At 41.3% G+C, this 26132-nt stretch overlaps 3 protein-coding genes across 5 annotated transcripts in view; all 3 read left to right on the top strand.

Moving 5' to 3' along the window:
• LOC115014037 (sushi, von Willebrand factor type A, EGF and pentraxin domain-containing protein 1-like) overlaps positions 1 to 26132 on the top strand; it is an 88054-nt gene that overhangs the window by 23659 nt on the left and 38263 nt on the right. The window contains 2 exon segments of the mRNA XM_029440677.1: positions 14641 to 14820; positions 16880 to 17059. Coding sequence (XP_029296537.1) covers positions 14641 to 14820; positions 16880 to 17059 — 360 coding nt within the window.
• Positions 3788 to 7774, top strand: LOC115014072 (paralemmin-2). 2 transcript variants are annotated; one of them, XM_029440723.1, is made up of 3 exons: positions 3788 to 4201; positions 4672 to 4772; positions 6914 to 7774. In XM_029440723.1, the coding sequence occupies exon 3, from the start codon at positions 6932 to 6934 to the stop codon at positions 7580 to 7582; it is 651 nt and encodes a 216-aa protein (XP_029296583.1). In that variant the 5' UTR covers positions 3788 to 4201; positions 4672 to 4772; positions 6914 to 6931; the 3' UTR covers positions 7583 to 7774. The 2 variants fall into 2 exon arrangements, with proteins under 2 accessions (XP_029296583.1, XP_029296584.1); XM_029440724.1 differs by lacking the exon at positions 4672 to 4772.
• LOC115014043 (sushi domain-containing protein 1-like) lies at positions 8907 to 26089 on the top strand. 2 transcript variants are annotated; one of them, XM_029440685.1, is made up of 15 exons: positions 8907 to 9383; positions 9760 to 9900; positions 11477 to 11626; positions 11737 to 11889; positions 12248 to 12427; positions 18650 to 18829; positions 19455 to 19634; positions 20260 to 20424; positions 20999 to 21093; positions 22833 to 23019; positions 23349 to 23442; positions 23961 to 24210; positions 24883 to 24922; positions 25326 to 25419; positions 25948 to 26089. In XM_029440685.1, exons 1-15 carry the CDS (start codon positions 9329 to 9331, stop codon positions 25973 to 25975), a joined length of 1992 nt encoding a protein of 663 aa, XP_029296545.1. In that variant the 5' UTR covers positions 8907 to 9328; the 3' UTR covers positions 25976 to 26089. The 2 variants fall into 2 exon arrangements, with proteins under 2 accessions (XP_029296545.1, XP_029296546.1); XM_029440686.1 differs by lacking the exons at positions 18650 to 18829; positions 19455 to 19634 and having other exon boundaries at positions 8910 to 9383.

Genomic DNA, 26132 nt, shown 5'->3' with positions numbered 1-26132 from the left:
GTGGGTAGCGGTTTGCACTTCTGCCTTGTGGCTGAAATGAGAATTACAACAACAAAATAAAATGATCCAGACAAAACATTTTGTAACTTAGAAAAATTATCCTGGCAATGCTTTTATTTGTTATTAGCACACCTGTTTTCACTCATGTGCAACTTCTTTAAGTTATAAACACAGGAAACTATTTAGATCTTAGAAAATGGATCCACTGAATGTGTTTCCTTCCTCTCAGAGCTTCTAAGTCAACATGTCTGCTGTGAAGTGTTTTTCATCGGTGTGGTCCGACCTTCTCCTCGCTCTGTTCTGTCTGCAGGGTCGGAGTCATCAGGCTCCCGTCAGCGTGTCGGCTCAGTTCAAGGAGCCTCTGTTGGTCCCGGGCAGAGTCACCATCAAGTTTTGGGAGACGACCAAAGACGTCGGTGTGAGTCTCCTGCCATCGGCTTCCACATGCAGCAACATGGAAGCGACATATCTCACGTGACGGGGTTGATTTCTAGGTGATTGATTAACATCAGAAGATTAATATTTGTGGTTTTGTCAAAAGATTTTAATAAACGTTGATATTGTTCTTTTTTACTGTGTATAAAAATGAAATGATCAGCTAATCAACATAAATCATACATTTGTTCTCATATGATCATAAAATAAAACCAATTATGCAATATTGAGTTAAATAATTATTCAGGTATCAACAGATGCATCAGTTCAATTTTTCTTCATTCGAGCATCGCTTGTGTGTAATAAGTATATAAATATACTGAAAGATATCTCTGCATAAGTGTGCTGAAGTTAAGCTGCCTGTCAGATACATGAGGGACTGTATGGAGGACCGAACTTTAATAAATTGAATGAATGTTAATTCTGTTAATTAGGGAGCTTCAGGTGTATTTCTGATCAGCTTTGAGTCTTTATGAAAGACTAAGATAATATTGCTCCATATTCAAGTGTTTCACAAAATGTCAAACTTTCTTATTGGCTTTTATCAGTTAATTATAACACTCATGTCATTTTACTGACATCATTGTGTTCTTGTCAGATATTCCTTTGAACCGACAATAATAATAGCTGAATTTAAATATAATATAATATATATGCAAGATTTCTTTCTTTTGAAACTTTAAAAAAAGTATATTTTATTTTGAAAATCTTGAACAATACATCTGTATCATCAACATTTATGATCAGTATCCTATTATTATTATTATTATTAATTTTCTTAAATCGCCCACTACATACTGCACATCAAAAACTGATATATATATATATATATATATATAACAAAACAGGGTATCATGATGAAGGATATGTGATGTGTTCTCTATCAGCAGAACGTTGTGCTGCAGGTTTCACAGATCTACATGAGCACTTCGTCAGATGGCATGTTTCACTTCATGCCTACGGGGAGGGAAGACTTTTTAAATATTTGATCCCTACGGTATTCCTGTTTGCAGCTTCCATGTGTGTAAACGTCTGTCCTGCTGTATTATTTATGGGAACACAGTCAGTGCATGGAACTGAATGTGAAGCCATGCATCCCTGCAGCACCGCAACGTTTCATAAAGCAACATAAAAAGGAAATCATGTAATGAATGAGCTTTAGAGGTGCTGGTCCAATCAATCAATAATATGCCATGCAGCGATAAAAACACAACCAACCCAGAGTTAAAGAACCTTAAATCTAATAAAAACAATTACGACGGTGGTGTTTTAACTGCTTTGAAGCCTTGAAATGTTTTTTAAAATAAAATATTTTAACGTGTTAAATTTGAATTGGACGCATTTAGGAGAGTTAATATGTGTTTAACGTACAATATGTCATATTCTGCCTCTAGGTAAGTTCCAGTGCATCATGGGAGTTTCAGCTTCTGCCTGTTCCCCTTTAATTATGGGGTTTCTTTTAGGAAGTTTTTTTGTGCGATGCGAGGGTCTAAGGACAGAGGGTCTAAAGACAGAGGGTCTAAAGACAGAGGGTCTAAAGACAGAGGGTCTAAAGACAGAGGGTCTAAAGACAGAGGGTCTAAAGACAGAGGGTCTAAGGACAGAGGGTCTGAGGACAGAGGGTCTGAGGACAGAGGGTCTAAGGACAGAGGGTCTAAGGACAGAGGGTGTAAGGACAGAGGGTCTGAGGACAGAGGGTCTAAGGACAGAGGGTCTGGACGAGGTCTAAGGAGAGGTCTAAGGACAGAGGGTCTGAGGACAGAGGGTCTGAGGACAGAGGGTCTAAAGACAGAGGGTCTGAGGACAGAGGGTCTAAGGACAGAGGGTCTGAGGACAGAGGGTGTAAGGACAGAGGGTCTGAGGACAGAGGGTCTAAGGACAGAGGGTCTGAGGACAGAGGGTCTAAGGACAGAGGGTCTGAGGACAGAGGGTCTAAGGACAGAGGGTCTGAGGACAGAGGGTCTGAGGACAGAGGGTCTAAGGACAGAGGGTCTGAGGACAGAGGGTCTAAAGACAGAGGGTCTAAGGACAGAGGGTCTAAGGACAGAGGGTCTGAGGACAGAGGGTCTAAGGACAGGGGTCTGAGGAAGAGGGTGTAAGGACAGAGGGTCTGAGGACAGAGGGTCTAAGGACAGAGGGTCTGAGGACAGAGGGTCTAAGGACGACAGAGGGTCTGAGGACAGAGGGTGTAAGGACAGAGGGTCTAAGGACAGAGGTTTAAAGACAGAGGTGTAAGGACAGAGGGTCTAAGGACAGAGGGTCTAAAGACAGAGGGTCTAAGGACAGAGGGTCTAAGGACAGAGGGTCTGAGGACAGAGGGTCTAAGGACAGAGGGTCTGAGACAGAGGGTCTAAGGAACAGAGGGTCTGAGGACAGAGGGTGTAAGGACAGAGGGTCTGAGGACAGAGGGTCTAAGGACAGAGGGTCTGAGGACAGAGGGTCTAAGGACAGAGGTCTGAGGACAGAGGGTGTAAGGACAGAGGGTCTAAGGACAGAGGGTCTAAGGACAGAGGTTTAAAGACAGAGGGTGTAAGGACAGAGGGTCTAAGGACATAGGGTCTAAAGACAGAGGTCTAAGGACAGAGGGTCTAAGGACAGAGGGTCTGAGGACAGAGGGTCTAAGGACAGAGGGTTTAAAGACAGAGGGTGTAAGGACAGAGGGTCTAAGGACAGAGGGTCTAAAGACAGAGGGTCTAAGGACAGAGGGTCTAAGGACAGAGGGTCTAAAGACAGAGGGTCTAAGGACAGAGGGTCTAAAGACAGAGGGTCTAAAGACAGAGGGTCTAAGGACAGAGGGTCTAAGGACAGAGGGTCTGAGGACAGAGAGTCTAAAGACAGAGGGTCTAAAGACAGAGGGTCTAAGGACAGAGGGTGTAAGGACAGAGGGTCTAAGGACAGAGGGTCTAAAGACAGAGGGTCTAAAGACAGAGGGTGTAAGGACAGAGGGTCCTAAGGACAGAGGGGTGTAAGGACAGAGGGTCTAAGGACAGAGGGTGTCGTAACCTGTACAGTCTGTAAAGCACCCTGAGACAAATGTATAATTTGTGATATTGGGCTATATAAATACATTTGATTTGATTTAGCATTCCTTCAGTGTTCCTCCTCTGCTCCAAAACTAACAGAGTTGTGATAAAAACAGTAAAAACACTAAATAAAGCAGTTTCATGAACACAGAGTGGAGCGGCTAACGGCTAACAGCTAACGGCTAACAGCTAACGGCTAACAGCTAACAGCTAACGGCTAACAGCTAACGGCTAACAGTCTGTCAGCTTGTTTCTGTGAGAACTTAACATCCAGACGTTCGAGGACTAAAATCATTCATCCTTCACATATAGAGTTAAAACACCAGGATGTAGAAAGTGTCTTAAAACTGCATAAAAAGTCAGTTTATGAAGCTTCTGGCTACAAACAAAGGGGAGACGTTCAACAACATATATAACACATCTAGTTGTTTTAATGTGGAACAGTTCCATAAGCCTTTAACAGAATATTGTACGGGGGAACACCAACGCTGGTGTGTTTTAATCTGTGGAGCATCTCGTGACTCCTGCACACTGTGAGCTGTGTAGTTTATGGGATGCAGGAGGGTGTGTGTGCAGAGTGTGTGCAGAGTGTGTGCAGAGCCTCTGTGTGCAGGCGGAGGAGGAGAAATCAGTTTGAGCAGCGGTGCCACAGATCAGCGGGACACATGCTGGGTCATCCCACCTCTGCCATGTGATTCTCATTACTGCAACTCGGGGAAGAGTTCAGCTGTGGAAGCCTGAAGGTAAACGCGTTTTTATTTATTCAGCCTCGTTGTGTTGTCGTGGATTCTTTTGAAAATTAAGATTTCTGCATGTATGATTATGTATTGTTATCACTGTCATATACACACACATATATATATATATATATATATATATATATGTGTGTGTGTGTGTGTGTGTGTGTATAGTATAGTATAGCCTACATATACAGCACACTGATATAAATACACAATAAATACTTCAACACTACAAGATATACACAGACTGTAGAACACACAATACAGAATATAAAGAATAAGGTAGAGTACACTATAATATGGTGGATAAACATATATACATTAGACAAGTGTGCAAAGTAGTTGCAGTGTTTTGTTTTGAATGCGATGAGGTGGTGTGTGTATAAAGATGTGACATTGTGCAGGATTATGGAAGTCATTGGTCACTAATTGTTTTTTGAACACACACATTGCTCCCACATCTTCACGTTTAGGAGCTTCTGATTGGATAAAGAGTTTGGTGATACGTAGGAGAGTATTTCTCCTGCATTATAAGCTCCCTCGTCCACAGCCATCGAAGTGCAAACTAAATGCAGTGAGTGTGTTTAAATCAAATCTATTTTCATCTATTGTTACACAAGCCGGAGTGGAGCACAGCGACTCGCTCCAACATGTGCGTTTCTGTTATTATTCATTTATGGAGTCCCGATTCTGTCACGAGTCAGTGAAGTGTAAGCAGGTCAGTCTGTTGAGCTCCTGAACGCAGCGCGTTGCATTTAGCACGAAGGGACGTAAAGTGGAAACGCTCCTCTAGAAGTCTTTTGATCTCGTGTTCAGTGTGAATAATATTAATAATAATGATAAACTTTATGTATACCACAAAGCGCCTCACAGACACAGAAATGTAAATAAAAAAGAATAAATCAATGTAGAAAATAAACAAGCTATAATTTAAGAACAATTTATAAGAAATAGTTGTGATCTTCTGTAAATTGTACAAAACTACATTTGGTAACACTGATGAGGCCCACGTCTATAATGCATCATAATCTGTTTAATTATATTTACCAGCACTTATAAATACTCATTATAAAGCATTTTATAATGATTTATAAGTATCATAATATTTATAACTGCAGGTCTCACTGACTTTTCTTTGGAAAGATCAAAGTGAGTTATAATTCCCACAGCTGTAATAATTATAATCTTTTATAATTAATAATAATCACTGTTATGATGCATTATAATGTGATTATTGTGTGTGTGTGTGTCTGCACATATATTATATGGTCTCTGCATTGGCAGGCAGAGATACAGACTTACAGTGTGTGTCACCTTAATTGCATTTTATAATAACAGTACAGAAATGAAAAACACATATCACACATGCGTGTGTGTGTGAGCGTGTGTGTGTGTGTGTGTGTGTGTTGTGTGTGTGTGTGAGCGTGTGTGTGTGTGTGAGCGTGTGTGTGTGTGTGTGTGTGTGTAGAGCACTTTAGAGGACTTCATCTGTCTCCTTCAAAGAGCTGATCCTCGGGGAATTTAAGTTATTTTTTGCTTCTTTTAAAAGTAGCAGCTTGATTTATTTATTCAGGCCGATACCAAATGAGAGCTTGTTCTGTCTTCCTGTTGTTCATAAAGCCGGCTGCTCTTACTGTTACCTGGAGGGGAGGGGAGGATGTGACGGCACAATGCCACCATGTTTACTGAGGGACACACAAATGTGTATTAGTGTGTTTGTAACTGTGCAGCAGCAACACAAAGGAGCGACGTTAAAGGACCTGAAGAGATTAAAGTCAAAGGATTATAAAAACCTTGAATCCCAACAACACTCAGCATACCTCAGACATAAATATATACATAAAGAATAAGATGAAACATCACATGAAATGCTGTAACATGAGGAGGTGTGAAGGTTGTTTAACCAGATGTGTATATTTATAACACATAACAGATGCACACAACGCTCAGCTCACAGACTGGAGGTCGACCCTTCGAGGAACTCGATCAGCCGACAATAACAACAAATAAACATAATAATATAATAACACAACATTTTAACATTTCCTCTTGAAGGTCTTGTCTTCAGCGATGTTAAAGGTCTTCATTTCTTTTCTTAAACATTTGTCTTTGATGTTACAAATGGAGCTCGTATCATATTATGGTGTCAACAAAAAGTAAAAATAAATATAGTTGTGAGTATTTATATAATATATAATATCTGTACCACCAACAAGTATGTTAGCGCAACATTTAAATGATGATTTGCAAAAAGTGAACGGTTTGACGAGTATCACGTGACTCGTGTGCTTCACCAGATCTCAACCCGTTAACAACAAACGGAGCAACTTTAAATGAGGAAATAACTTCTGGGGTATTCCTCCAGAGCTTCAGTGGAAACGATGTCGGGAGGTTTTGTGACGAGTGTTTTTATCCCTGGTGTGTCACATGGTCTGCATGTTAGCGTGCTAATGCTAGCTAAACCCTGACGGATCGGACTGATCGGAAAATCCTGTGAATCCGATCAGTTTACACAAATAAAGCAGATTGGCTATGTCGGCCAATAATTCTGTGATGTGTGTTGAAAACATCACTGATTGTTATTCATACGTCTTCGTAAAGTGCCTGTCAGTCATTTAAAACGTAACCGTCGGTATCCGAGCGTTCTCTGGAGCTAACAATAAATAGATCTTTAAAAGTAAAATAACTAACTTCCAATGTTCTGTTTCATCTCAGTGCGGCGAGCGACAATACATGAAGCAAAGAAAAGGCAACGCCAGCGTCCGCCTCTCCCCTCCAGCAGGGGGCAGCGGTGTGCAGGTCCACCATGACTACGAGAGCGTGGCTGTCACGATGCATTCTGGGAATGGTCACGCGATCACAGAGAACGGCTCCCACAGCAGGAGAGACGGTCCAGCAGGAAAGACGTCCTCTGTGCCGGACCTCATCTCCAACGGCCCGGACGAGAGGTCCAGCCTGAGAGACGGGAGTCAGAGGAACTCCTCGTGGATGATGGATTCCAGCAGCCAGGCGTATTCAGGGCCGGAGGACAACTCCACGGACCCACACGAGGCCCTGACGGAGACGTCCACTCTGACCTTCGTGGACGTCCACGAATCGGCGGAGAACTACAGCCTCCACGGGGTGGAGACGGTGCACCTGAAGGAGTTTGTGCTGATAGACGACGATGACGATGGAGACATGTCGCTGAGGGAGAAAACTGTGACAGACTTGTCCGTCATGGATGGAAAAGCAGCCGAGCTGGTGTGCGAGAGGCTGCTGTCCACCTCCAGCGGCTCGCTGTCAGAGAGCGAGGACGAGTCTCCGGCTCCTGACGCGCCTTCGCACGAGGAAGTGGAGACCGCACGAGAGAAGAGACGCTGCTGTCTCTGCACCGTTTCATGAGCGCGCTGCAGTTGGCGTCGACAGACTGTCGTGTACGGGAGAGTGTTCGCGCCGTGCAGTAAGGGAACTTTTAGTACGAGCTCTAAAGCTGGTCCATCGACTTTTAGTTTTAACATTTCGACTTCATTCTCAACATGCAGATTTTAAAAGTATCCCCCTCATGCCCCCCCCCCCCTCATGTTTAAAAAGCCGTTATTGGACATAAAAACATTCAAACAGCAAACGTTTTCTTTTTTCAGCCACTAATGTGCTTTGTGATGTGAGGGTTAGTGATGTGACATGAATCATCTCTGAAGTCTATTACACACTTTTAATACCCCCCCCCCCCCCCCCACAAAGGTCTATTAAGATCAGGTGCTAACAGGTGTGTAATGTGTAAACACTTATTGGGAATAACTCTGGATTCAGCTATTAACACATTTTACAACTTTTAGGACCTGATGATTAAAATAAGTGCTTCAAGTGTTCGTGCTGGAAGTGATGCGCTGATTTACAGACGTCTCTTTCCCGATGTGAGTCGACGGGGAAGTCTTTTTGGGCCACATGGCGTCACGTGACACGGAAGTTGTAATTCCTCTGCTTTCATTTAGATTTCAACGACACATCTGTAAAGTGTTGTGACCTTTCCAAATCCTTAAATCCTCCTCGGTGGTTGTTGCTGTCAGGTGTTCCTGAGACGGCGCAGTGTGAGCAGACGCTGCACATCACAACACTGAACAACCTGCTGAGTTTAAAACCTTTTATTTGCATCTCGTCTCAGATTTGACTCACTGTTTGTTCAGGTCGCTCTTTGGGGGCTTTCTGCTCTGAGAGGTTAATCAGTCCGGCCCAGCAGGCTCCGCTGGGAGGCGGGAACTCGTTGGTTTGAGTGACACACACACACCAGTAAGGTCCACGCTGGGCTGAGAGATAGCAGCTCGTCGCACTTATCTCCCCCCCCCAGCACCCATTGCAGACCCACATCCCATAAACACAGCTTTCACACAAGAAATGCTTCAATTAAGTCCCGTTTTATTTGATAAGTGTTACAAACAACTTCATAGGACAAAGGGTAGGAGTGCACCATGATGTTGGTCTACAACACCAGTGCAGTCATATTCATACTTTATCTAGCTTTAAGTCATCAAGGCCAAAATGTTGTTTTTTCATCCACTGGTCATGAGATTTTGGGATATTTATCTTCCAGAACATCTTCTTCAGACGAGAGGAACATGAGAACATCAGAGTGTGTGTGTGTAACTGTGTGTAGATTTAAACTCTCCACAGCTACATTACATAACGCCTCATGTACATATTAAACACTTGTAATATAAACTGTGTTGATGTGAGTCATGAAGTGGGGAAGCTTCATGATATCTGTTAGTTACATGTATTACCATATTCACCATGTCTCCCGGCTGTCATATATTTTACACATAATGCGGTTAATGTGCTTTTAAAAGACGCCACAACTGTTTTTCCAACAGGTTTTTTAGGCTAAATATAGCCGTTATCAGCGGCCGCAGCATGAGTGTGCAGTTCAGTGTAACTGAAAGTCAGGGGGGGGGAACAGATTAAGACACGAAACCAGAAGCTGCAAGAAGACCATTGAGAAAAAAGAGCCGTTCCTCAGACTGACCTCAGCTCACTTCACATCCTGCTTTTCAAATCCACTCACGGTCCTGAAGTCGGAAGAAGAGAATGAGAAAAAGGAGAGGATGGGGACGGGGAGCGTCTGAAGTGTAGAGAGCGACAGGGACACAGAGGATGGACAACAGAAACAGAGCAATGATCGTGGTGTTTCTGCTCTGCGCCACTGCAGGTAAAGACCATTTATTCACATTATCTAATGCAGGATATGTTAGCTACTTATTTTATTTTATTACACGTGTGTTTGTCTCTTTATTTAATATGTTAGCTACTTATTATTTTATTACACGCGTCTCTTATTTAATATGTTAGCTACTTATTATTTTATTACACGTGTCTCTTATTTAATATGTTAGCTACTTATTATTTTATTACACGCGTCTCTTATTTAATATGTTAGCTACTTATTATTTTATTACACGCGTGTTTGTCTCTTTATTTAATATGTTAGCTACTTATTATTTTATTACACGTGTGATCGTATAACTAATAACTTATGATGTCTGACTGAATATTGAGAGAGATATTGACTGATGTGTTCCTCTCAGAGACGGCGGCAGAAGGCCGCTCTCTGGACGTGTGTGCCAGCTGCCACTTTGACGCCACATGTAACGACTTGCCCTACGGATCTGGAAAAATGTGTAACTGCAAGTACGGGTTTATTGGAAACGGGAGAACTTTCTGTGTAGGTAGGACAAAAACATTTTTTGTTTTGTGTTTATCGTGTGAAGCTAAATGAAGTCTTTTCACTTCAAACTTATTTTAGTATAAATTATGACTTTCCAGTTTAAAAGGGAATTTATCTAAGCTGTAAATTAATATTTTTGTGTTAAACACTGGATGAAACCACTATGTCAGGGTGATTACAGCAAATTAGATTAAGACTTTTCTTTAATGCCACTCCGAATTAAATTTAAGACAAACTTTTCCACATTTTTTTTCCGCTATTTGGTCAAAACAACAGATGTCATAAATTCAAACTAAAACTAACAACTAACCTTATCAATGCAGAGTGCTCTGCCCACCTCTCTCCTCCCCGGCGGGCTGCTCTCCCTCTCTGTCCACCTCTCTCCTCCCCGGCGGGCTGCTCTCCTCTCTGCCCACCTCTCTCCTCCCCGGCGGGCTGCTCTCCTCTCTGCCCACCTCTCTTCTCTCCTCCCCGGCGGGCTGCTCTCCTCTCTGCCCACCTCTCTCCTCCCCGGCGGGCTGCTCTCCTCTCTGTCCACCTCTCTCCTCCCCGGCGGCTGCTCTCCTCTCTGCCCACCTCTCTCCTCCCCGGCGGGCTGCTCTCCTCTCTGCCCACCTCTCTCCTCCCGGCCCAACTCTCTCCTCCCCGGCGGGCTGCTCTCCTCTCTGCGCCGCCACTGGGAAGACCAGACGAATATTTGGGTCGTTTTCTAGTTTCTGCCACTTTGGATTTAGTCCAATAAACAAACTAACGTAACGTTACACGGACATGGACACACAACATAAAGAAGGAATCAGAATACAATAAATATGTCAAACTACTACAACTAATATATAAACATTAGAGATTGTATGGATGGACCCAGTTTAGAGGTGAAATACTGCCCACTATTTCTTTGGAGCAGGTGGCTCAGAATTACACATTTAACCTGGATCTTAAATTCTCAGAGAAACAAGCTGAACAAACGTTAGCGGCAGCAGAACTGCACCGGAGAAACACTGCTTTTTAACGTGAAACTGCTTTATTCAGTGTTTACCGGTTTTAATCAGCAGGTCCATTTGTTAGAGAGAGGAGGAGACCTCTGATGATAATTCGGCTCACGGTAAAATCTCCATCAACGTCTGGATCTTAAGTTATCAGAGAAACAAGCTGAGCAAACATTAGTGGCAACTCGGCTCTTAGCCCCTCCGGAACATTTGTTGTCCGCCAAGAAGCGTCAATAAAACACTGATTTTTAACGTGAAACTGCGTGTTTACGGGTTTTTACCGGTTTTAATCACCTGGTCCGTTTGTTTCGGAGAGGATGAGACTTCTGGGGATAATTCTGCTCCTGTTAAAAACCTCCTAAACGTTTAGAAATGAAGGAATCATCATTGGGAAGAAGCTGACCGCAATGACAGCAATGATGGCGAAGACAACAACTCCCATGATCCCACGCGACGTCACGACGCCACCAAACACCGTGTTTTGTTATTGTTTTTAATTGAGACCCCTAGTGGCAGAACATGACACAATGTGCGTTTAATGATTTCACATCTCGTTCATGTTGAAGTGCAATAAATATGTTTTTGTACCAGATAAAGATGAGTGTCAGCTCCGTGGGATCTGTGGGCCGTACAGCACCTGCCACAACACGCGTGGCAGCTACTACTGTACCTGCCTGGCTGGCTACAGCCCCTCCAACAACAAGGACACCTTCATCCCAAACGATGGGACCTACTGTCAGGGTGAGTGGCTGTTAAAGGCATAAAAGGACCATTACCTGTAAAACAAGCCTCACAAAGTGTCTGACATTATGTTTTTCATGCCACGTGCTCCTTTATTATTGTTTGTGCAGACGTTGATGAGTGCAGGATCACAGGCCAGTGTGGAGAGGGAGGTCAGTGCAGGAACCTGAACGGCAGTTTTTCCTGCAGCTGCCAGCTGGGATATGAAATCCACGACGGAGTGGAGCCCTTCAACCCTCACAGAGACAAAGCCTCCTGCAAACGTAAAGCTGCACACTGAGAGTTATGAGTAGCATTAAATGGTGTCACTTTTCAAGCGTGAATATGAACGACAAGAAAAAACCTATTGATTAACAGCCAAAATGTAAGACTTTTTAGGTCCTTAATGCCATTAGTGTGTGAACCAGTCTGTTCCTGGCTGGTTGAAAGTGCTAAATAATAATAATAATAATAATAATAATAATAATAATAATAATAATAATAATAATAATAATAATAATAATAATAATAATAATAATAAATTGTATTTATAAAGCGCCTTTCAAAGCTAAAAGCAATCTCAAGGCACTAAATGTGCGATCCATGCAGATGGTCTGGATCTAATCTTTTTGTCCCTCTCAGTGGTGGACTGTGGCCAGCCGGCCTCAGGGGAGGACACGGTGCTGCTGTCAGTCACAGGGACCTCATACGGCAGCGTGGCCGTGTTCGACTGTGATGAAGGTTTTGTGTGGAGGAGTGGAGACCGGAGCTCAGTGTGTGGAGCTGATGGACGGTGGAGAAGACTCTCCATGGTCTGTGAAGGTAACTAAACACACACAGCAAAACCAGGCTGCCTTTCTGCACAAGTAGCTTTATATAACTGCTCATGATTCAGTAAACATGCTGATATCTGTTAGTTACATGTTTGACCCTGTTCACCTGTAGTGTGTACAACATGTATGACCCTGTTCACCTGTAGTGTGTACAACATGTATGACTCTGTTCACCTGTAGTGTGTACAACATGTATGACCCTGTTCACCTGTAGTGTGTACAACATGTATGACTCTGTTCACCTGTAGTGTGTACAACATGTATGACTCTGTTCACCTGTAGTGTGTACAACATGTATGACCCTGTTCACCTGTAGTGTGTACAACATGTATGACTCTGTTCACCTGTAGTGTGTACAACATGTATGACTCTGTTCACCTGTAGTGTGTACAACATGTATGACTCTGTTCACCTGTAGTGTGTACAACATGTATGAATGTTACAATACATATCTTTAAAGGAGCTTTTTCTCCCACTCTTCAGCAGAAGTCTCCACTTCAGCAGCACTTACATACACCAAACTTTCCACTTTCATTCCTCTCTATATTCTGAAGCTTTGTGCAGAGGGCTTTGTTCACATGTCACTCACAGCTCATGTTATACACGCTACACTAACTACATGCAGGAGATGTTTAGTGGCTGTTGACAGAATGCAAAGAGAGATCCACGATCCCCTCAGCAACACATGGATCATGAAACCCGACAGACTTCCTGGAGATTTCCCAGTTAATTCCTTTTCATGCAGCTTGTCTGTTTTGGCCCTCAGACGTCGACTGTGGCTCTCCCCCGGCCGTCCCTCACTCTCGTATGCAGTGGGATAAGAGCTCGAGGATGAGCACCGAGGTGCTTTATCAATGCATCTCTGGATATCATAATATTGGAAATGGAAACATATCAGTCTGTACTGCTGCTGGACAGTGGGAGAGACCGGCCGTGCTCTGCCAAGGTACAGTCTCTGTTTGATACTCTGGAGTTTTTCGGGGCGTCTGAGACTAAATACAATATTCCTAGTACTGAAAAGTAAATGTATCCAACGCATACAGATACCATGTCTTGTCTCCAGGCATGTCAAACAAAATCATACAATGTCAAAACTAATATCAACACTACGATCATTTTCATTATTGTTTAATCTGCCAAATGTTTTCTAGATTAATCGTTTGGTCTATTAAATGTCAGAAACTAGTGATAAATGTCCATCTTAGTTTCTTAAAGTCTTTAAATGTCCCAAAGATATTCATTTTAATATGATATGAAACATATTTAAGAGGCATTTATGCATTAAAAATTACTTTAACGATTAATCGAATATTAAAAAAGTTGCATATTATAGTTATTACTTTTATTTCTGTGGGTCAATCCATCCACTGGCTGTTGTTGTTTATTAATGAATTAATTTCTGCATGCGATCACGTTTCTGTCGGTGCCTAATGGTTGCAGCCTCAGTGCATCCTGCTGTTCATGTTGTGGTGCACGTTGTTCCTCGCAGAGACTTCGTGTGGACGTCCTCCCGTAGTACAGTCCACAGAGCAGGTGTGGGACAGCAGCACAGCCCCCGGCAGCAGCGTGCTCTATGTTTGTAAAGAGGGCTTTTATAACAAAGGAGGAGATAATGAATCGATCTGTAATGAACACGGTCAGTGGACCCCCCCGACTCTGTCCTGCCAAGGTAAAGCAAACGATGATTAAAACCCCTCAAAGGATTTTCTTTGTCATTTTGTTTTGTATTTTATGTCATATTCCAGTTTTAGGAACATTTCACTTTTTAAAAAGTTTCTTTGCTGGAGGATAAACATGTCCGCGTCAAAGAACGTCGCGTCGGGTGTTTTCATTCAAAACATATTTATTTATTTTCAGAATGTAACACTTTAAATGTTATTTTCATCATAATTGTCTAACAAAATGACATGCGCCTGCACACACACACACACACACACACACACACACACACACACACACACACACACACACACACATATATACACACACACACTCGGGTGTTTTCATTCAAAACATAGCAAAACTTTTATTTAAACTTGTCAAATTGCTAAGAATTCATGACAATATAACTTGTTTTTTTACGTACTCAAAATGTATTGTATGTAATGTATTTAATCACAATGAAGATCATATCAGTGTTCACAACTAATGGTTACTGCACATTTTTCCTTTTCATTAAATTTTACAATTTCCCTCCTGTAGAAGTTGACTGTGGTGTTCCTGCACTCGTCCCTCATTCAGTCATGCTGTGGGATGAAGTGTCCACTGTGGGCTCGCAGGTTGTTTATCAGTGTAACTCTGGATATGTCCATGTCGGAGAGGGAGGTGTCTTAGTTTGTACCGCCAGTGGAGAATGGGACGGAGCCTCGCCGCTCTGTCAAGGTGATGATGAGTGTTGATTACCTGCTGCCAATCAAAGTCATGATGTAATACATGTTGCTGTGCTGCAGTTGAGCTACTGTCATCATTCAGCTGATGGGACAAACATTTATTCAAGATGTGAGAATTGTATCTAGGATTGACTTTAAAGGAATATATAAATTACTTGTTCTGTGACAAACAAAATTCTTGAAGAAAGGTTTATTTTTCTCACAATCGTCCACGGTGAACGAAGAATAAAAAATTAGAGAAAAGTCTTGATATTGGTTAGTACTACGGTGACACACAGAGTGAACACGCAGAGAGAACACACAGAGTGAACACGCAGAGTGAACACGCAGAGTGAACACGAGAGTGAACACGCAGAGTGAACACGAGAGTGAACACGAGAGTGAACACGAGAGTGAACACGCAGAGTGAACACGAGAGTGAACACGAGAGTGAACACGAGAGTGAACACGAGAGAGAACACGCAGAGTGAACACGCAGAGTGAATACGCAGAGTGAACACGAGAGAGAACACGCAGAGTGAACACGCAGAGTGAACACGCAGAGTGAATACGCAGAGTGAACACGAGAGAGAACACGCAGAGTGAACACGCAGAGTGAACACGAGAGTGAACACGCAGAGTGAACACGAGAGTGAACACATTAGTGAACACGCAGAGTGAACACGAGAGTGAACACATAGAGTGAACACGCAGAGTGAACACACAGAGTGAACACAGAGTGAACACACAGAGTGAACACATAGAGTGAACACACAGAGAGAACACGCAGAGTGAACACGAGAGTGAACACATAGAGTGAACACGCAGAGAGAACACACAGAGTGAACACGCAGAGTGAACACGCAGAGTGAACACGAGAGTGAACACGAGAGTGAACACGAGAGTGAACACGAGAGTGAACACGCAGAGTGAACACGAGAGTGAACACGAGAGAGAACACGCAGAGTGAACACGCAGAGTGAACACACAGAAAAAACACGCAGAGTGAACACGCAGAGAGAACACGCAGAGTGAACACGCAGAGTGAACACGAGAGTGAACACGCAGAGTGAACACGAGAGTGAACACATTAGTGAACACGAGAGTGAACACATAGAGTGAACACGCAGAGTGAACACACAGAGTGAACACACAGAGAGAACACGCAGAGTGAAAAGGCAGAGTGAACACGAGAGTGAACACATTAGTGAACACGAGAGTGAACACATAGAGTGAACACGCAGAGTGAACACACAGAGTGAACACACAGAGAGAACACGCAGAGTGAAAAGGCAGAGTGAACACGAGAGTGAACACATAGAGTGAACACACAGAGTGAACACATAGAGTGAACACGCAGAGTGAACACACAGAGTGAACACATAGAGTGAACACGCAGAGTGAACACGCAGAGAGAACACGCAGAGTGAACACGCAGAGTGAACACGAGAGTGAACACATAGAGTGAACACGCAGAGTGAACACGCAGAGTGAACACGCAGAGTGAACACGAGAGTGAACACGCAGAGAGAACACGCAGAGTGAACACGCAGAGGGAACACGCAGAGTGAACACGCAGAGTGAACACGCAGAGTGAACACGAGAGTGAACACGAGAGTGAACACGCAGAGTGAACATGAGAGTGAACACGAGAGTGAACACGCAGAGTGAACACGCAGAGTGAACACGAGAGTGAACACGCAGAGTGAACACAAGAGTGAACACGCAGAGTGAACACGCAGAGTGAACACGCAGAGTGAACACGCAGAGTGAACACGCAGAGTGAACGCAGAGTGAACACGCAGAGAGAACACGCAGAGTGAACACGAGAGTGAACACGCAGAGAGAACACGCAGAGTGAGAACACGAGAGTGAACACGCAGAGTGAGAACACGAGAGTGAACACGCAGAGTGAACACGCAGAGTTCATTGCAATATAACTTGTTTTTTACGTACTCAAAATGTATTGTATGTAATGTATTTAATCACAATGAAGATCATATCAGTGTTCACAACTAATGGTTACTGCACATTTTTCCTTTTCATTAAATTTTACAATTTCCCTCCTGTAGAAGTTGACTGTGGTGTTCCTGCACTCGTCCCTGATTCAGTCATGCTGTGGGATGAAGTGTCCACTGTGGGCTCGCAGGTTGTTTATCAGTGTAACTCTGGATATGTCCATGTCGGAGAGGGAGGTGTCTTAGTTTGTACCGCCAGTGGAGAATGGGACGGAGCCTCGCTGCTCTGTCAAGGTGATGATGAGTGTTGGTTACCTGCCGCCAATCAAAGTCATGATGTAATACATGTTACTGTGCTTAGTTAGAGAAAAGTCTTGATATTGGTTAGTACTACAGTGGTACGCAGAGTGAACACGCAGAGAGAACACGCAGAGTGAACACGAGAGTGAACACGAGAGTGAACACGCAGAGTGAACACGAGAGTGAACACGCAGAGTGAACACGCAGAGTGAACATTCAGAGTGAACACGCAGAGAGAACACGCAGAGTGAACACGAGAGTGAACACGAGAGTGAACACGCAGAGTGAACACGAGAGTGAACACGCAGAGTGAACACGCAGAGTGAACACGCAGAGTGAACACGCAGAGTGAGAACACGAGAGTGAACATGCAGAGTGAGAACACAAGAGTGAACACGCAGAGTGAGAACATGAGAGTAAACACGCAGAGTGAACACGCAGAGTGAACACGCAGAGTGAGAACACGAGAGTGAACACGCAGAGTGAGAACACGCAGAGTGAACATGCAGAGTGAGAACACGAGAGTGAACACGCAGAGTGAGAACACGCAGAGTGAACACGCAGAGTGAGAACACGAGAGTGAACACGAGAGTGAACATGCAGAGTGAGAACACAAGAGTGAACACGCAGAGTGAGAACACGAGAGTGAACACGCAGAGTGAGAACACAAGAGTGAACACGCAGAGTGAGAACACAAGAGTGAACACGCAGAGTGAACACGCAGAGTGAGAACACAAGAGTGAACACGCAGAGTGAACGTGCAGAGTGAGAGCACGAGAGTGAACATGCAGTGAGAACACGAGAGTGAACACAAGAGTGAACACGCAGAGTGAGAACACAAGAGTGAACACGCAGAGTGAACACGCAGAGTTCATTACAATATAACTTGTTTTTTTACGTACTCAAAATGTATTGTATGTAATGTATTTAATCACAATGAAGATCATATCAGTGTTCACAACTAATGGTTACTGGACAAAACCAAACTTCTCATGCAAACGTAACAACTGCACATTTTTCCTTTTCATTAAATTTTACAATTTCCCTCCTGTAGAAGTTGACTGTGGTGTTCCTGCACTCGTCCCTGATTCAGTCATGCTGTGGGATGAAGTGTCCACTGTGGGCTCGCAGGTTGTTTATCAGTGTAACTCTGGATATGTCCATGTCGGAGACGGAGGTGTCTTAGTTTGTACCGCCAGTGGAGAATGGGACGGAGCCTCGCCGCTCTGTCAAGGTGATGATGTGTGTTGGTTACCTGCCGCCAATCAAAGTCATGATGTAATACATGTTGCTGTGCTTAGTTAGAGAAAAGTCTTGATATTGGTTAGTACTACGGTGGTACGCAGAGTGAACACGCAGAGAGAACACGCAGAGTGAACACGAGAGTGAACACGCAGAGTGAACACGAGAGTGAACACGCAGAGTGAACACGAGAGTGAACACACAGAGTGAACATGCAGAGTGAGAACACGAGAGTGAACACGCAGAGTGAACAAATGTATATATAAATGATCATTTCGTGGGTGAACTCTTCCTTTAACATCATTTCAACATCTACAATGACTTGCTGTCTTTTTGTTGTAGAAATCAGTTGTGAAGAGCCTGTTTTTAAAGCTCATGCTAACATGCTTTGGGACGGCACGTCACACATGGGCAGTGTGGTGTTGTACCAATGTGAGGACGGATATCACACCAGGAGCCGGAGAAACTCCTCAGTCTGTGCAGAGAGTGGACTGTGGGAGGATGTTGATCTTTGGTGTGAAGGTGCAAAGTTTGATGACAGATATATTGATGAATTACTGTTTACATTTCTGAAAATTCGTAGTATTTTGTTGCACAAAATATTTAAGGCAATAATTTCATATTTTTGGGAAAAACGGATATTTGCTTTCTGTAGATCGATAGTACGCTCATATCTGTTCAGTGTTAGCTTAGCATAAAGAAAGGACACAGGCTCAGTCCAACAGCAACAGAATGCAATTTGTCAGATAACAGACAAAATCAATCAAAGCCTTCTAATAATTACTCATTTCTAAAACTGTTCCTTTATTGGCCCAATATATAATATGCATCTCTAGCAAAAACAATCTTTTCATATAACTTTCGGTAACAAATAAACCTTTTTCCCAAAAATGCCAACTAAAATATAAGTATTACCATGCTTTGTAAATAGTTGAGGTATGAAAATGTAGTAGGGTGCCACTTATATTCTCTATAAAGTTGCATATTAATTTGAGTAATTATTATTTGCTAACATAAGAGTTTCATTATGTGCACAGAAAACATATAAAGAGAGTTTACTACTTGCTCTCATTACTCATCTTGGAGGATGTGCATGTGTTATATTTCCTGTTAACAGCACCCAGTCTGTGCTAACGTCTGTGTGCAGAAATAAGCTGCGGCCCCCCCCTAACCCTCCCCCATACTAACCTGCTGTGGGATGGCAGCGGTGCACCGGGGAGTGTGCTGCTGTATGAGTGCGTGGATGGATTTTACCAGGAGGCTGGAAATAACATGTCGACATGTTTACTGTCAGGACAGTGGGGGGAAGTGTCTGTGCAGTGCAAAGGTACAGTGATACAGTGACACGCACGGACATGCATCTATTCCCCCGTGGAAGATTCATTATTTTTAACAAGTGTTTGATATATTTGTGTTATCTGGTCAGTAATACATGCTCCCTTGTATATTGCTGTTATGGCTCTATGTTGTGTGCTTGCTGCAGGTTTTGAGGTAAATTGAGGTGAAGAATAATATTTTTCTTCTTTCACATTATCCCGAGTTGCGCTGGTGTTCGAGCATAACGATTATTTACATTGTTGATAAATTTTAAATATTTTCTAGATTGATTGTTTGGTTATAAAAAATGTTCATCCAAGTTTCCAAAGTGATGTCTTTAAATGTGTTGTTCTGTCAAAAACACAAAGATATTCACTTTATTATGATATGAAACAGAGAAAATACATAAATCTCCATATTTGAGGCAGTTTTACCTGAAATATTATTTGCAGATGTATTTTCTTTTATTCCTGTGGCTGAATCCACTGCTGACTAAATGTTGCGTCATTTATTTGACGTCTTTTTACCCCCTGATGACCCAAACAAAGCTAGATATGTGTGGAACATATATATAATCAGGGCCCACACTACTTGCTGTCAGTTAACTAACACTCAGTGTCGTTGTGTTCCTTTAGCTAAATGTGGCCCGGCTCCCTTCCTCCCCAAATCCGAGGTGGTTTGGCACAACATGAGTGTCGTGATCCACCGCTGTGTGAGTGGACATCACAGCTGGAGGGGCGGCAACGTGTCTGTGTGTGGCAGCTCTGGGGAGTGGCAGACAGCGACACTGAGATGCATCGGTGAGTAAAAACCACACGAGGTTACAATGTGCATTAGGCCTGTAACAACACTGTATGTGATAACTGGACAACATGTTATTAACGTCACTCCATCAAAGGGCACATATTACATATTGTAGTTGTTATTACAATATGCGAGAGTCGCTTTTATTTTATTTTAGTTGTATTTTTAGGACGGCTGGAGAATACGGTTACTCAATGAAACTTAATCTACTGAACTAATTGTGTCTTTTAAAATGGATTTTGAGTCAGTATGATTCATGCTAGAATGCAAACAATTAACATTGTTTTTATAATGTAAAACGATTTTTTTATAAATTAAAACATCCCTTTCGGTTGGTTATTACATAAAGCATGTATTGTTACATTTTCACTTTCATTTTGTAAAAAACATTTTAATATGTATTAATGTATTAAGAAATGCAGATTACATAATGTGTTGGTACAAAATAAAAGCATCTGGATTTGTATGATGCTTGTGTGATGTTACTGATGAGAACATCATTTGTAAAGAGATTTATAACATGGCTAAAGGTGGAGATGTGTTGTACCATCGCTCTCTTATCTCTGACAGAAATAAAGCCACCTGTCAGTCACCTTTGTGTCCTCAAAGAAAAATGTCTGCGCTGGAGAGCGGAGAAGTATGAGGAGGATACTGAAGATTACAAGGTGAGATCATCATCCTGCTTTTACTGCAGTTACTGTTATCGGTTATTTCAGTAATGTTCTTATTCTCTGGTTATATGTGTATGAAGAGTTTAGCATTTATCATGCAACCAATAATGTAATCATTTTCTGAAAATGTAATAATGTCAGAAAAAGAAATAACATTTGCACCTATTCTAATCAATGTAATTAAACCCAGTAATGTTTCTCATTTGCATCGCCTGAAAGTTCTGCATTTAAAAAGGGTTTTTAAGAAAAGGATCCAATCACAGATTTGTTCTAGTTTTAAAGAGAGGCCTGACCAGAAAGGTTTGAGAACCACCGCTTTACCTTAAATATAATTTCCGGGTTCTTTTTTACACCCCTGTCAATTTCCCGATAAGTCAAAGTTAGCATCACTTTGCATTGAGAAGGCCACAGCATAATTGTTTTGGCAAGTGCAGGAAATTACAACAACTGCTGGTACATGCTAGGGATTCCCTTATAATGCTACATTGTGAACAACAAATCTGTGTGGAAATTGGCAGGAGAGCTTGTTAACATTAGCAGTTAGTAGTTATCTCTTAGCTGTTAGCAGTTAGCTGTTAGTAGTTAATAATTAGCTGTTAGCAGTTAGCTGTTAGTAGTTAGCAGTTAATAATTAGCTGTTAGCAGTAAGCAGTTAGCTGTTAGTAGTTTGCAGTTAATAATTAGCTGTTAACAGTTAGCTGTTAGTAGTTAACAGTTAGCTGTTAGTAGTTAACAGTTAGCTGTTAATAGTTAACAGTTAGCTGTTAATAATTAGCTGTTAGCAGTAAGCAGTTAGCCGTTAGTAGTTAATAATTAGATGTTAGCAGTAAGCAGTTAGCTGTTAATAATTAGCTGTTAGCAGTAAGAAGTTAGCTGTTACTAGTTAGCAGTTAGCTGTTAGCAGTTAATAATTAGCTGTTAGCAGTTAGCTGTTAGAAGTTAATAATTAGCTGTTAGCAGTTACCTGTTACTAGTTAGCAGTTAGCTGTTAGTAGTTAGCAGTTAATAATTAGCTGTTAGCAATAAGCAGTTAGCTGTTAGTAGTTATCAGTTAGCTGTTAGCAGTTAATAATTAGCTGTTAGCAGTTAGTAGTTAACAGTTAGCTGTTAATAATTAGCTGTTAGCAGTAAGCAGTTAGCCGTTAGTAGTTAATAATTAGCTGTTAGCAGTAAGAAGTTAGCTGTTAATAGTTAGCTGTTAATAGTTAGCTGTTAGCAGTTAATAATTAGCTGTTAGCAGTAAGCAGTTAGTTGTTAGCTGTTAGCAGTTAGCAGTTAGCAGTTAGCTGTTAGAAGTTAATAATTAGCTGTTACTAGTTAGCAGTTAGCTGTTAGCAGCCGGTGGAGTGAGGTTACATAGTTGCACTATGGTGCGTTCAGGCTCTATTCAGTACAAATTAAAATTATAACGTTATTATGATGTGTTCAAATGTAGTCTTGTAAAACATTATTTTTGGCGAGAAACACAATATAAAATAGATATTAGAGAGGGAATTGTGACCTGTTTAACTTCCTAACAAAAACCTGTATGCAAACAGTAATAAAGGAGTTTATGGTGAAGTACTTGGGATTTGTTTTGTTTTAGTTTTTTACTGTGGTATCTAATTGGTATCGAATACCGTGGAATTTCACTGGTATTGGTATAGACTACTACATTTCTACATCCCTAGTAGAAACCAGAATTTTTCTTTGCTTCGTGTATGGAGGGTTTTGTGACTCTGACTCCTTTCCAGGTGACGTACGTGGGATCCAGAGACTTCCAGAGGTCCTTTCATGATAGGAGGAAGCAGTTTGTGAGCTCGAAGGCCGACCAGCTGGAGCTCTGTCTGAACCTGCTTCCTGTCACAAACTACAGCATCTCCATCACTGCAGTGTCCTCCAGGTTCACAGCCAGCATCACCACCAGCACCAGCTTACCAGGTACCATCGTGCAGACAACTCTTACATTTACTCTGACTAAATGTTGAAACCTGGAGTTAAGTGCTTCACAAAGAATATAGACCTCTATACATATACCGTATATGTGCATGGGGAAATAAAAATAAGATGAAATAACTGTCATATTAAGGGCCAATATAATTGTATAATGTATTTTTCTTTATACTAGTTTTGTTGTTTGTTCTTGTGTGTACGTTTTTGTATGTATGTTTGTTTGTATGAAAGGTTTTTCTATTGTAAAGCGTCTTTGAGTATCTGGAAAAAGCGCCATATAAATTAAATGTATTATTACTAACAATAACATTTGACAGTGCCTCCAGCACCAGCTGTGTACTACAGAGAATTTGAAACTCCTGTACCGACCTTGAGGCTCCGCAGATCAGCCAACACACTGGACCCAATAAGGTAACAACCGAGCATGTATGCTATATTTCATTATATATATATATATATATATAATATCACATGCATACTAGGTCTGTCCCGAGGATATTTGGAGCTGTACTTTCTTCAAACTTGAAGTTACTTATATTATACTTTACTATTATTGTCTAATGAGGACAAGAATCGAATTTAAACGATTTCCCTTTTTATTGAAACGGCTAAAAATTGTGCAAAAATCACATCAATAGCCTATAAACATATAAATAAACAGACTAAGGCCCAACAGATACAATGAAAGACCTGGCTTTGTTGAGACTTACTATCTTCTATATCAGGGAGAAACACACCTGTATCAACTAGCAGCAATCTAAAAGCAAAATAATTACATTTACACAACCACAATGACAAAAAATCAACACTTGTGATGCCGTCAGAAAATATGACAACAGACATTTGAAGTTTCATTAGAAAACATCAATATGAGCTTTGAAAAGACATTCAGTGCAGCCCTGCTTTATTTTTCTTTCTTCATTTTGCAGTTTGTACCAGGTGTTTGTGCTTCCTGTGGAGGGGATTGTGATGTTTGACTGTTCCTCTCCTGCGAGCTCAAACCCCAAAATAAAGTCCTCAGCAGAATACATCACTGCCCAGTTTGATGTCCGACATGTCGGGACAGAGATGAACTTCACTGTCGGGGATGGACTCGACTATGGAGGCTTCTTCAATGCACCACTGGAGAACGGCAGGAACTATTATATCATGTTACGCGCTGTCAGTCAGTGGAAATCGGTGGGTATAAAAAGGTCACACACTAACATCTGACTTTTGTCTTCAGTGGGGTCATTTCCGGGACAAGTGGTCTCGGTATTTATCGGAAACATGACACCCGGCGCAATGCTATGTGACGCTTCTTTAAGTGACTATATAATAAATAAAATCAACAGGGATTTGGACAATTATCATAATTAACTAACTAAACATACAGTTAATTTGCTCTCTTCAAAGCCACCAGACTCCATTGACAAAAGCAGTAATTTTACCTCACTTATCATCATAAAACACACTTCATTCAAACTCAACAGAAACAAAATACAACTCATCAAAACTGTGTTTGTTCGTCTTTCCACTATTCCAACAATCACCATCTCTGGTTTGATCAAAATAAACCTTTAATTCAGAGAAATAGATGTTATACGCCCTTCTCAAAGCCACCGGACTCCATTGACAGAAACAGTATTTTAACCTCGCTGAATGTCTTAAAAACAACATTGCACCATATATCCCCTGCACTCAGGACGTCCTGGTGTTTTTGGCATACTGCGTTCATACTGTGTGTTGTGACATAATAAATATTTTGGTAGTATGTGTATTTGAACGCACTGATAAGTTTTGCCGGGGGTTAGAAACGTTATCAAACTTTGCAGTTTACTTGTTAAATTACCTGAATGTTTTCTTTCCTAGGCTTTAAAAAGTTCCTGCGTCCTGTGGGCTGAAGTAAGAGGTAAAATACTCAAATCAGAAAGTCATTGTTTGTTATTTTATTAATTGAGAGATATTTTGGGAAAATACATTTTACAACAGTCTGAAGATAGAAGGCAGCCTGCTGCAAATATGGGTACTGATTATTTTATTATTATTTATATTATTATTATTTGACGTCTTATGTTATGCATTTTCTGACATCTTGTTTTAATATATCTTTAATCTTATTTAATCTTTTTTACATTAACCATGGCATTCTTTGTCTATTACTACATTTGTTCTTTACATTATTATTATTATTATTATTATTATTATTATTATTATTATTATTATTATTATTAATAACAAAGTATTTTATAAAGCACTGTAAAATGTAAAAAGAAGCAGCTGCCAGTTACTCTCACAGTCTCTCCTTGTTGCAGGTACATCGTATGTTCTGAGGGTTTCTTCTCTGTCTGCGGCGGCGTTAATCGGACTGGTGGCCTTTTTCATGATGTGCGGATACAGTTCCAGCTGGTACGGAAGATAATACAATATAATACAGGGAGGGGACGATATTAGGTTTCATCGCAGGTCAGCAGAAAAATAAAAACTCACAATAAGTTGATTGTTTTGGGATAATAATCGTGAATATTCTCACGTGAGTGATGTGAAAATACGTCAGAAAAGTAAAAGACTGATTATTTTAAATCCAGGAATTTCTCATGTAAGAAAGACTTTATTTGTGCAGGATTATAATTTATGATGACTTTATTTAAGATTGTTTGATAGTTGTTCACTAAAAGATGTGTCCTATCTGTGATGTGATAAAAATATTATTATTGTTTATTATTACATTATTTGTTATATATAATAACAGTTATAGTGATTCCAGTAGTTTTAGTGTCATTTTAAGAGTTCAAAGATGAAATACATGCATTTCCTACATTGTTTTGTTTCCTGCATGTAGTGAAAGTTATATTTCACTAATGAAAGATGTTTTTGCACAAGTTCAGGGCTTATAATTGTAATTTATTGACCTGTTTTTTCTGTCTTCTTTTCCAGGTTTTTCAAGAGGACATGCCACTCCTAAGTGCTGATGTCATTTTATTTGTGTTGTTTTTTAATTACAGTCTTGACTTCCTATCTGTACGTTTTGTTTTGTACATTTTGTAAATAATTATAATAAACATTGTCTTTCACTGCATTAATGATTGAATGATTATTGGATGTGAATCTTGGAACTAGAA

This window comes from Cottoperca gobio, chromosome 9 (assembly GCF_900634415.1).
Source record: "Cottoperca gobio chromosome 9, fCotGob3.1, whole genome shotgun sequence".
Lineage (NCBI taxonomy): Eukaryota > Metazoa > Chordata > Actinopteri > Perciformes > Bovichtidae > Cottoperca > Cottoperca gobio.
The sequence above is the reverse complement of the archived record's forward strand: the minus strand, read 5'-3'. Positions and strand labels throughout refer to the sequence as shown.